The sequence below is a fragment of the Hyperolius riggenbachi genome, chromosome 11 (genome assembly GCF_040937935.1).
Source record: "Hyperolius riggenbachi isolate aHypRig1 chromosome 11, aHypRig1.pri, whole genome shotgun sequence".
Taxonomy (NCBI): domain Eukaryota; kingdom Metazoa; phylum Chordata; class Amphibia; order Anura; family Hyperoliidae; genus Hyperolius; species Hyperolius riggenbachi.
In genome coordinates, this window is record NC_090656.1 from 115,625,808 (window position 1) to 115,638,016 (window position 12,209).

General features: G+C 40.7%; 1 protein-coding gene across 1 annotated transcript in view; it reads left to right on the top strand.

The window, feature by feature from the left end:
• Positions 1-12,209, top strand: part of LOC137537851 (mucin-5B-like) — a 128,277-nt gene that overhangs the window by 14,573 nt on the left and 101,495 nt on the right. The window contains exons 7-11 of the mRNA XM_068259802.1: positions 1,860-2,076; positions 3,700-3,825; positions 4,772-4,889; positions 8,469-8,607; positions 11,913-12,023. Of these exons, the coding sequence (XP_068115903.1) occupies positions 1,860-2,076; positions 3,700-3,825; positions 4,772-4,889; positions 8,469-8,607; positions 11,913-12,023 (711 nt within the window). The remainder of the gene's footprint in view (positions 1-1,859; positions 2,077-3,699; positions 3,826-4,771; positions 4,890-8,468; positions 8,608-11,912; positions 12,024-12,209) is intronic.

Here is a 12,209-nt window from a genome sequence, read left to right on the forward strand (position 1 = left end):
AATGTCAGTGTACTATTCTCAAAATGTTTTAAGATGATTATCTGACCAAAAAAGCAGTTTACAGGAATTACTGACTTTAGCTCTCTTTAATATACTGAAAAAAAATGCTAGCATGTGACTTATACTGCATGCACAAAGACACGAGTCCCCACAATAAGTGATAAGTAACTAGTTTATTATCGGCAAAAGGGTAAAAGCATAATGGAATGAGCTGGCCTATTACCAGCAATGTTCATAACATTTAGATATGTATTCATGTCAAAGGTTAAATCTCGGAGGTGTGGATAATATACAACATCAAATTATTTTTCGACCTATTGCTAGGAATCACCCAAAAGATGGATGTTTACGGTTTTACACAGTAACAGCAAACATGGTAGAGACTCCCCCCTGAGGAACTAGTAGGCTACAAACAGGTCTTTGCAAACTGATCAGATAGCAACAGGAATTATTCAACAGGTAGAGATTAAGGAGAAGATCAAAATGAACTGGAAACTTGCCGTAAGCAAAAATAATTTTAAATAGGCTGGAGGCCTGATTAATAGGGAGCAGCATGTTGATGCCAGCTCAGAGTGAACAGTTCCAGAAAGGAATCAGGTTTTTCAGCAGAGTGTCTGCTCCACCACCAGTGAGCAATAATGCAGAGAGGTCCGAAGTACAAGCCCACATGTCTCTGTAGCATCCTTGCAGCCGGAACTTTAGAATGCTTGAATCCACACAGCAGCAGTAGCTGCACATATAGATGATGAAAAAGTTATTCTCGTCACGTGACACTCGGCTGTCCCCCTGGGAGGCTCAGAGAGCGATCGGCTCTCAAAGGCTGATGTCTATGAGAGCTGATTGCTGTGATTGGCTGGCAGGAGGAGGGAGGAAAAAAAATAATAAAATAAGGGCAAATTTATTTAAAAAAAACAACAAATAAATAAAAATAAACAAACATACCAGCAGCAATCAGAGCCCACCAACAGAAAGCTCTGTTGGTGGGCAGAAAAGGAGGGGGGGAATCCACTGGCGTAACAATAGGACCTGCAGCCCTGCTCCCACGGGGGGCCCGCTAAGGGCCATTTTGGGGGTGCTGGAGGGGTCACAGCATGAGGGGAAAGCCATGGCCACACTCAGCGGGGAAGGGGGACGTTCCCCCCCTCCCTCACCTCGGGGCTCTCCCCTCTGCGCTCCCCTCCAGCTTAAATTACTGTCTGGGTGGCGGCAGGCAGACTGGGCAGCGGCAGCTACATACCTTCCGTGTGCTCCAGCGTGCGTTCCTCTCTCTAGTCTCTGATGTGACTTTCTGTTTATACAGGAAGTTGCGTCAGAGACTAGAGAGAGGAACGCACGCTGGAGCACACGGAAGGTATGTAGCTGCCGCTGCCCAGACACTGCCCGCTGCTGCTTAGACAGTAATTTAATCTGGAGGGGAGCGCAGAGGGGAGAGCCCCGAAGTGAGGGAGGGAGGGAATGTCCCCCCTCCCCGCCGAGTGTGGCCATGGCTTTCCCCTCATGCTGCGACCCCTCCAGCCCCCCAAAACGGTCCAGAGGGGAGGGGGGCGCTCAGAATTTCTGCAGAGGGGCCCGGTGGGGCCTAGTTACGTCCATGGGGGAATCACTTGTTTGTTGAGTTGTACGGCCCTGCAACGAGCCCTTAAAGCTGCATTGGCCTGATTTGTAAAAAAAAGCCTGGTCACTAGGGGGGTGTAAGCCTACAGTCCTGAAGTGGATAAGAACACATAAAGATGAATTTCGATGATCATAACATGGAATTACGAGAAACAATTCAACCGCATGTTAAATTGTATATTTTTATGTTATACATTTCCCATGAACCTAAATCGTGTTGTTGTCATAATTCTGATTCTAAACAGCGGAAGATATGTGAAGTGGTCCTAACGGGTCAAGCATTCTCCCAATGTAACGTCTTCTTGGATCCAGCTCAATATATTGATGCATGTGTTCAGGATCTGTGCAGATGTGGAAATGATGCCACAGGCTTCTGTCTATGCAACACCTTTACAGAGTACTCTCGACAGTGTGCTCATGCTGGGGGAACACCATTGAACTGGAGAACAAAACAACTTTGCCGTAAGTGCTAAAATACATTGATTAAAATGTATATAAGTCATCCCTCCCCCATAAGTAATGATTACATAGTCAGCAGTATTTACTTGTTTGAACCTGCAGCCCATAGGCCTAGGGCCCACTAGAGTGCTTCCATCAGATGATCGCAGGCAATTCCAAAAATTGCTATGCCAATGAAAGTTGATGGATGTGAATTCACTAGAGTGATTGTGATTTTGCCAAATCCCTCTGCCTGCACCATTTGCAAGCAATCACTATTAAATGTTAAGTATAAGATCACTGTAAAATGGCTTTTCAAAGGCTATACATAGCGAATTTAAAGTGATTTTGCAGCTCTTGTGAAACTTAGAAACCACCACCTTACCCAAAATCCATTGTAGAACTTCAAAACTGCAAATCACTAATCAGAATCACTTTTGCAATTGCTAGCACTAAAATAAAATCACTACAAAAATGCTGGGAATCGATGCTGGGATTGCTTTACAAAACGCTTTTAGGGTTCCCAGGCCTTATTTCCGAAGCCAAGATAGAGGAGATAGTTTTTCTCTGATTGCAATTTTGGAACAACTGCAATATTTGGAGAGATTTCAGAGCAATGTTAGTACAATTTTGGAGCGATTACATTTTTCATACAGAAATGAGCTCAAGATAGTTGCACACCCATGGTGAATATGAAGAAAAGCATTTGCCATGGGACCAAGCTATGGACACATTCATATGTGTTACAGCCAGGTACAGTACATTAATTGTGAGGGTGCCAAATCATGTTTTGTTTTGTTTTTATTTTGCTTTTTTTTCTTCATCCTGAGAGTTTAATCCCACTTTAAAAGGAGTCATCAGGGAAAAATTAACAAATGAGCTTTACTCACCTGGGGCTTTCTCTAGCCCCTTGCAGCCGACTGTCCCATGCAGTAAGGACTGACACCGAGGTCGTCCTTACTGTGGCTGCGCGAAGTGCCGCTGTCAATCATGGTGGCCATGATTGACAGCGGCACTTCGCGCAGCCACAGTAAGGACGACCTCGGTGTCAGTCCTTACTGCGTGGGACAGTCCGCTGCAAGGGGCTAGAGAAAGCCCCAGGTGAGTAAAGCTCATTTGCTAATTTTTCCCTGATGACTCCTTTTAAAGTGGGATTAAACTCTCAGGATGAAGAAAAAAAAGCAAAATTTAAAAAAATGTGGCTCATCAGTGAAAAAAAGCAAAATAAAAACAAAACAAAACATGATTTGGCACCCTCACAATGGTGCCATGGCGTACTGCGCAGGCGAAGAACCTCCACTCCTGCGCAGTATGCCACGGGCAACGTGGCTATTATTGACAGCGGCGCTTCACGCAGCCGCAGTAAGGAATGCCTTGCGTGGAGACCGGGATGGTGGCGGAGAGCAAAGCGGTCGGTGTTGGACAGTCGGCTGCAAGGGGCTGGAGAAAGCCCCAGGTGAGTAAAGCTCATTTGTTAATTTTTCGATGATGACTCCTTTAAGTGACTTTCACAAAATACAGTACAAGTAAAGATCACAAAACTTTCTAATATATTATGTAAACTTTAAAAAGAAAAATACCAACCTTTATCTGTTACCTTCAAATGAAGAAATACTAAAAATAACCAACCTTTCTTTTTTGTTGTAGCCTTGTCATGCAGTATGAACCTGGAGTACAAGGAATGTGGAAACCCGTGTCCCAACACATGTTCTAATCCAGACAGGTCATTAGTCTGTGACACTCACTGCATTGATGGGTGCTTCTGTCCTGAAGGTAAACTCACATAAGAATCTGAGCTGCCTAAAATTTACAGAGAAGATCATATTTTTTGTTTACTGCCACTCGTATATAGTGCTAAAAAACGTATTGTTTTTTAAACCATGATCATTTGTAACAATGTGTGCATGCTGGTGTTTAAGACTTTGCAATGTGCCAACCACTGATGAGCCACATTTTTTGAATATTAAAAAAACATACCTCCCCTAATGCCCAATGCTGGGTGTAAAGAACCAAGCTCAACAGTGGGAGAGAAAAGAGCCAGAAACTGTGGCTCAGAAACATCATCACCCAAGGTAAAACCCAGGTGCATCAGACTCCAATGTAGCCAAAATATCAATGTTGGGCATACTGATATTTAAGTTTATTTGAAGCGAAGAGAAATTTGGGGTGGCTTACCTCAATGACGACAAATTTGTATATACAAATAACGAACTTTATTATGCACTAGGCCTAGTGCATATTAGAGTTCAATATTTTTATATAGGAATTTGTCATCATTGAGGTAAGCCACCTCAAATTTCTCTTCCATTGTAGCTGTTTTTTAAACACAGTTTTATTACCATTCGGGCGCCTCTTTCCCCCTTGTGTTACCCACCCACCTTTGGGAGGTGTGTTCCATTTGGTTAGGTGTTTTCCCCACCCCCATAACCATTTTTAATTGTTTACCAAGAGCGCAACCTCCACCTGCCTTCAGTGGTCGGTTGCCCATCTGCAACCCCCTTTTGTGAGTACCCCCATCCACCACATCACTTTAGCCTTTTTTTGTGATGTACTGCACCATTGGGGCTCCCATTAACTCTGTGGTTTTTTTTCCCTTCCAGGGTGTTTTCTGATCACCCTACACCCTAATTTTTAGCGACTCTTAAGGTTTATTTTCTCTTCAGCTGTTGTCAAATATGAAGATGCAAACTGATGAAATGGCATTGCCTTCTTCTTTCAGGAACGGTGTTTGATGACATCAATAACTCTGGTTGTGTCCCTGTCCAGAAATGCTCCTGTACTTACAATGGAAAGGTCTATTCACCAGGAACTGGTTATTCAGCCCAGTGTCACTCTTGGTAAGCTGCTTGTAGAGCAAAATGTGAGTGAAATACAGAGAACAGGGTAGCTCTGAGTCTTTCCTTGGCAAAACTCCACTGGTGGCAACAGCCAAGCTCCTGCTAAATAGAAGGCATATCTGCTTTCTCTTCTCCACACTATAGTACTGTAGTCAAGATCTTTACCTTTTTAACACTCAGTATTTGGATTCTATCTGAATTTAGTACTAGATACCTTTAAAATATCCTTAGTATTGAATCCTCTATCAGCAACATTACCCCAGAACCTCACTCCTTCTCTTCCCAATTAGCATTAATTGCAGTCCCATCCCTGCTATGACAACCTACTCTTGATAGTTTCTTTGACAGAGCTTTTTGCCTACCTTAAAATTAAGCCCTCTCAGACCTATCTTTTCATCCTAACCCTAACCTTAACCCTTGAAACAAATTTTAACACTTACCTCTTGGCTTCACTACACTAACATATTGTTGTATTAAATACGCCTGAACTTGGCCAAATAATTTAACACATACATTACGATAAAAAGCAACCTTCTAAATTAAGTTAATGCTAGCCACACAAACACACGTCATGTCATGAATGGACTAAGAGTAAAACTTGGCATAGGCAGGTCGATAATGACCCCATATGACAAAGCAATCTATCCCTCCCTGGTTAGAAAATGATCTGTTTCCTTCAAATTTAAAATGATTCAATCTCTTCAGAAACCTACAAAGCTTATGTACAGAGCTTTTCCAACATATCTACACTTTTGATCAATTACCATTTTGAAATCATTCAAAAACAGAAAAGTCACCCATTCAGGAAAAAATAAATGCTAACTCTTGCAAATTTCAAAAATATTTATTGAATACCACTCCACTATATATAAAATAAATGTGGAATTAGACCAGAATGCTGTAAATACAATATTATATATACATACAATGTATGGTAATATAAAAGTTTAAGCAAGTGTCACTATGCACACAATGGTCTAAGGATTGTATCAATCTCCAATTGCTATGGGAATCCACACCTGCTGTCAGTCTAACCAGATAATCTGTCTTTGCAGTAAATAACCTACATCCAACATGTAGACATAACCCAAAAAGTATAAATAAAATAAAAAATATATAAATATCACCTGAAACCAAAGTGTGACCACTCCATTGCCTCCCAGGTGCTCCCTCACGTGGTCTCCTCTGGAGAAGCAGGGAGCCTCGAAACGCGTGAGGGAGCACGTGGGAGGGTTTCGGAGTGGTCCCACTTTGGTCTCAGGTGATATTTATATATTTTTTATTTTATTAAATTTTTTTGTGTGAATAGTGACATTTGTTTATACTTTTATATAAGCATAATTTGTATGTACAGTGGGTTGCAAAAGTATTCGGCCCCCTTGAAGTTTTCCACATTTTGTCATATTACTGCCACAAACATGAATCAATTTTATTGGAATTCCACATGAAAGACCTACACAAAGTGGTGTACACATGAGAAGTGGAACGAAAATCATACACGATTCCAAACATTTTTTACAAATAAATAACTGCAAAGTGGTGTGTGCATAATTATTCGGCCCCCTTTGATCTGAGTGCAGTTAGTTGCCTATAGACATTGCCTGATGAGTGCTAATGACTAAATAGAGTGCACCGGTGTGTAATCTAATGTCAGTACAAATACAGCTGCTCTGTGAGGGCCCCAGAGGTTGTCTAAGAGAATATTGGGAGCAACAACACCGTGAAGTCCAAAGAACACACAAGACAGGTCCAAGACAGGTGAGGGATCAAGTTATTGAGAAATTTAAAGCAGGCTTAGGCTACAAAAAGATTTCCAAAGCCTTGAACTTCACAAGGAGCACTGTTCAAGCAATCATTCAGAAATGGAAGGAGTATGGCACAACTGTAAACCTACCAAGACAAGGCCATCCACCTAAACTCACAGGCCGAACAAGGAGAGCGCTGATCAGAAATGCAGTCAAGAGGCCCATGGTGACTCTGGACGAGCTGCAGAGATCTACAGCTCAGGTGGGAGACGCTGTCCATAGGACAACTATTAGTCATGCACTGTACAAAGTTGGCCTTTATGGAAGAGTGGCAAGAAGAAAGGTATTGTTAACAGAAAGCATAAGAAGTCATGTTTGCAGTTTGCCACAAGCCATGTGGGGGACACAGCAAACATGTGGAAGAAGGTGCTCTGGTCAGATGAGACCAAAATTGAACTTTTTGGCCAAAATGCAAAACGCTATGTGTGGCAGAAAACTAACACTGCACATCACTCTGAATACACCATCCCCACTGTCAAATATGGTGGTGGCAGCATCATGCTTGGGGGGTGCTTCTCTTCAGCAGGGAAAGGGAAGCTGGTCAGAGTTGATGGGAAGATGGATGGAGCCAAATACAGGGCAAACTTGGAAGAAAACCTCTTGGAGACTGCAAAAGACTTGAGACTGGGGCGGAGGTTCACCTTCCAGCAGGACAATGACCCTAAACATAAAGCCAGGGCAACAATGGAATGGTTTAAAACAAAACATATCTATGTGATAGAATGACCCAGTCAAAGTCCAGATCTAAGTCCAATCGATAATCTGTGGCAAGATCTAAAAACTGCTGTTCACAAACGCTGTCCATCTAATCTGACTGAACTGGAGCTGTTTTGCAAAGAAGAATGGGAAAGGATTTCAGTTTCTAGATGTGCAAAGCTGGTAGAGACATACCCTAAAAGACTGGCAGCTGTAATTGCAGCAAAAGGTGGTTCTACAAAGTATTGACTCAGGGGGCCGAGTAATTACGCACACCCCACTTTGCAGTAATTTATTTGTAAAAAATGTTTGTAATGATGTATGATTTTCGATCCACTTCTCACATGTACACCACTTTGTATTGGTCTTTCATGTGGAATTCCAATAAAATTGATGCATGTTTGTGGCAGTAATGTGACAAAATGTGGAAAACTTCAAGGGGACCGAATACTTTTGCAACCCACTGTATATACAATATTTTATTTAGCATTCCGGTCTAACTCCACATTTACTGGTTTTTAATTGTTTTTAATATAGTGGTTTTCAATAAATATTCTTGACATTTGCAAGAGTTAGTGTAACGATTGTGGAACCTCCTCCGTGATCAGCGCAAAACGCGTGCGCTGATACGGCGGAAATCCTCCACAAGCGTATAATTGCAGGCACCCAGCAAAAGGTGCTACGCACCCGTAGAGGGAAATTCCTGTCGGCAGATGGCGCTGAGGAGTGCAGAGGAACCAATCCTCTGTACCTCCACAAATGCCAGACAGGAATTGTACGAGTCAAAGGTAAACCAAATGCGTACTGTAAGTCAGGAGCAATAGATTTTCAACAGATTTGATCAAAGTGATTGATTCAGCCAGAAAAATCGATAGATGGATTTTTTTGCTCAAATAATACCTCTATAGTATTAAATAATTATCTTTGTTGAATTTATTATCTTGTAATCTAATGCAGTTATTTTGACTTATTTATTAAAAGAAAAAGGCGACCAGTGAAACTAGATTTTAGTTTATAAAAATTCTAGTCCAAAATACATTCTGACAACAGATGCTGAAAGTGCTCTGTATCTTTGCAGCACCTGCAATAGTGGAAAGTGGGCCTGTCTTCAAACTTCATGTCCTGGAACCTGTGCCATTGAGGGTGGATCTCATATTACCTCCTATGATATGACTCAGTACACATTCCATGGAGATTGCACTTATGTGCTGTCTAAGGTAAATAAAAGAATACTTAAGCATCAAGCTATCTGATGACTGGTTGGATTATGCTGAATGTCATTGAGTGAAGGGTTTCTACTGACAGGTTGAAGAGACAATAAACAGTGGTTGGTAGATTATAGTTTGATTTAAACTTTGATAGTTTTGAGTTGTAGTTTGTTGGAATAAAAGATAAACTACATTTTTAGGGCTCAATGTCTGTGCTTACCTGGTAACAAAACATATAGATGGTCAGACAAGCAAACGCTCAGTTTAAAAGTTGCTAGTTTAGCGAAGGCTACACTGAACCACCAAAGTATGTTTTTTTATTGGGGGGGGGGGGGGGGTCATATTGCATCCAGCAGCTGGGAGTGGCCTAGATAAGGGATTATGGGGCGATTGTCTTTTCTTTTTAAGTTTCGCTCATCTCAATTCATTTTGTTATTACATATTTTTGATGCTGTTTCTGACCCTTGCCATACGCTGCTGATTAGTATTTAAATTTAATGGTGTACAACCTGTATTCTTTATATGTAGCTATTTTTCATTCCTGTGTTCACTGTATCTCAATAAAAATTCCTTTTATGGAAAAAAAACAAAACATAATTTAAGCATATGAGGTATAATTTACACACATCATAATAGCTGAATGTAATACATCTAAATGTATCACTATATTTAACTACTTCCCCCCTATACTTAATTACTTCCTCCTAAAGGGAACCTGAAGATATTAAAAAAAGAGTTTCACCTTACCTGGGGCTTCTGCCAGCCTCCTGCAGCTGCACTGTGCTTGTGCCGGTCCTTAGCGTTCCGCCGGTCCCCCGCTGCTGCTCAGTTTTGCTTTGTAGAGTTGCTGTCCACTGCACTTGGGTGGCCCTGTCCACACTTGTCCTCGTTTGTGCTTCCACCTCTTACTCCTCCCATGCATTCGCCAATAATGTTATCACTACTTATCACGCCTAAATGATATATACCTTGTTTTTTGCCACCAATTAGGCTTTCTTTGGGTGGTACTTTTTGCTAAGAATTATCTTATTTTGTATGCATTTTAAAGGGAATGAGACGAACAATATTGAAAAAAATCATTATTTCTCAGTTTTCAGCTATTATAGTTTTAAAATAAAACATGGAAAACAAAAGTTTGCTTTCTTAAAACAGAAAGAATTTGCAATAATTCAGGTTGGAGTGAGCTCTGAGATGTCTCCCAGTGCATCACTGCTGAACATATACAAATTAACCACTGTTACCCTTAGAAGCTAAATACACCTCCAGAAGCGATGGAATGCAATGATGTGTCAACTTGTTAATTTGTACAGAGCCATAATAATCCAACATGCATACAGACTGTTTCGGATTGGTTGATCCTCATCAGTGCATGGCATGGATTAATTTGGCTCTATGGAGTAGGGCTAGAAACACCGAGAGGTACAGACTAACCAGCAAGCTCATGGTGAACCAGAACTCATTAAAGTGTGTAAGTTGCTACAATTGTCCTAAAAGCCCCCTTACTAAAATGCTATGGAAAACAAAAGTTTGCTTTCTTAAAACAGAAAGAATTTGCGATAATTCAGGTTGGCGTGCGCTCCGGGATGTCTCCCAGTGCATCACTGCTGAATATATGCAAATTGACCATTGTTGCCCTTAGAAGCTAAACACACCTCCAGATCCGCTGGAATACAATGATGTGTCAGCTTGTTAATTTGTACAGAGCCATAATAATTAAACATGCATACAGACTGTTTCGGATTGGTTGATCCTCATCAGTGCATGGTATGGATTAATTTGGCTCTATGGAGTAGGGCCAGAAACACCCAGAGGTACAGACTAACCAGCAAGCTCATGGTGAACCATGAAAATAAAACATGCTACTGTAAATAAAACCCACACATTTTATTTGCCCATTTCTCTCAGTTAATGCAACATTTAAATGATGTCTCCAGTACAATGAATGGCGACAATATTTTATTTGGAAATAAGGCCTGGCTCATATGGTAAGAGCTTTTTTAGTGCTAGTGATCTGAAAAGATCTTGCTAATGCAATGCTATGGGGTTTTTTGGTTTATTTTTTGGTCTATCAATATTACAATCCCTTATTTGCAAAATTAACAGTAATAAACCCTCATGGCATACATATTTAAAAAGCTAAGTCCCTAAGGTAGCAATTTATGTATTGTTTTTTAAATTCCATAATTGAACCCAGAGGGAGGTTGGGTTTACAAAAGACACCTGGAAACAAGCTATAGCAGAAGGCGAGGACACCAGGTGCACTGTATGGGAGAGGGGCAAAACATTTTTTAGGAGCAGAAAAATGAGCAGTTGCATATGTGCTCGAGAGACAAATCCGAAACAGTCTGTATGCATGTTGGATTATTATGGCTCTGTACATATTAACAAGCTGACACATCATTGCATTCCAGCGGTTCTGGAGGTGTGTTTAGCTTCTAAGGGTACAATGGTTAATTTGCATATATTCAGCAGTGGTGCCTGGGAGACATCTCGAGCTCACTCCAACCTGAATTATCGCAAATTCTTTCTGTTTTAGGAAAGCAAACTTTTGTTTTTCTCGAGAGACAAGAAGGAGAAACTAAATACATTCAAGTGATGCTGAGACATAGTAAAAACATGTAAAATGATCATGGTGATACATGACCTATCAAAATGATGATTATGTTTGTTGACAATCCAGGCTCCAGTAGAGCTTGACTACAAGATCTCTGTAAATGACAAAAAAGTTTGTGTTTCCTTTTTCTTATGTTAAGCAAAAGTTAATTGTGCTACTGCCTACACAAAATATTACCTCCAGTGGCATTGCTATGGAGTTATGGATTCCAGTTCGGGTACCTCAAACACTCATAACATACAAAACAATTGATATTGAACACCACAATCTTTCAAAGACAGCCCCAGTGTCAGAGAGGTGTAAGTAAGTTGAGGGAAATAGTTTAATGATGATTAGCATTAATAAAAGGACATATAGAGTTGATCATTACCCCCATAGCATCAATAAAGAAGTAATACAACCATTGAAGTAAGGCCACTGGTTGGCCATTGTAGCCCAGGGACCCTGGTGCAGTTGTGACCTCTAGTGCTATGTCACTGATCATCCCTGTGAGGTTGTGGCAGCTTAAAAAAATAAAAAGTAGTGAACCTATACAGCATTACAGTCTTAATGAGTCAAATGCAATACATTGTTATTCCTTTTGATTAATAAATGTTAATATGCTTATGTTGAGAAGAGACTGTCATCTGTCCTGAAGCATTTCACTAGCATTGTTCTATCTTAACTATGTCATATTTATAGCCGATTTGATTTTCTCTAGACATGCTATGGAAACACCTTCAGTGTATTGGGAGAACTTCGTATATGTGGAATTACAAACACAGAGACTTGTCTGAAGAGTGTGAGCCTTAGTCTGAACAACGGCAGTGATGTAAGTTCTGAACAGTCTTTAAAAAAAATGTATACACTAACCTCCAACAATGAACATAATGTAAGGGCTTGTTCATACTATGAGCATTTTCAGGGTTTTTTAAGCGCTGGTGATTTTAGAAGTCGCCCCAAAAGCACTTATGCAATGATTCCCTATGAGAGTGTTCACATGTAAGCGTTTTGATTT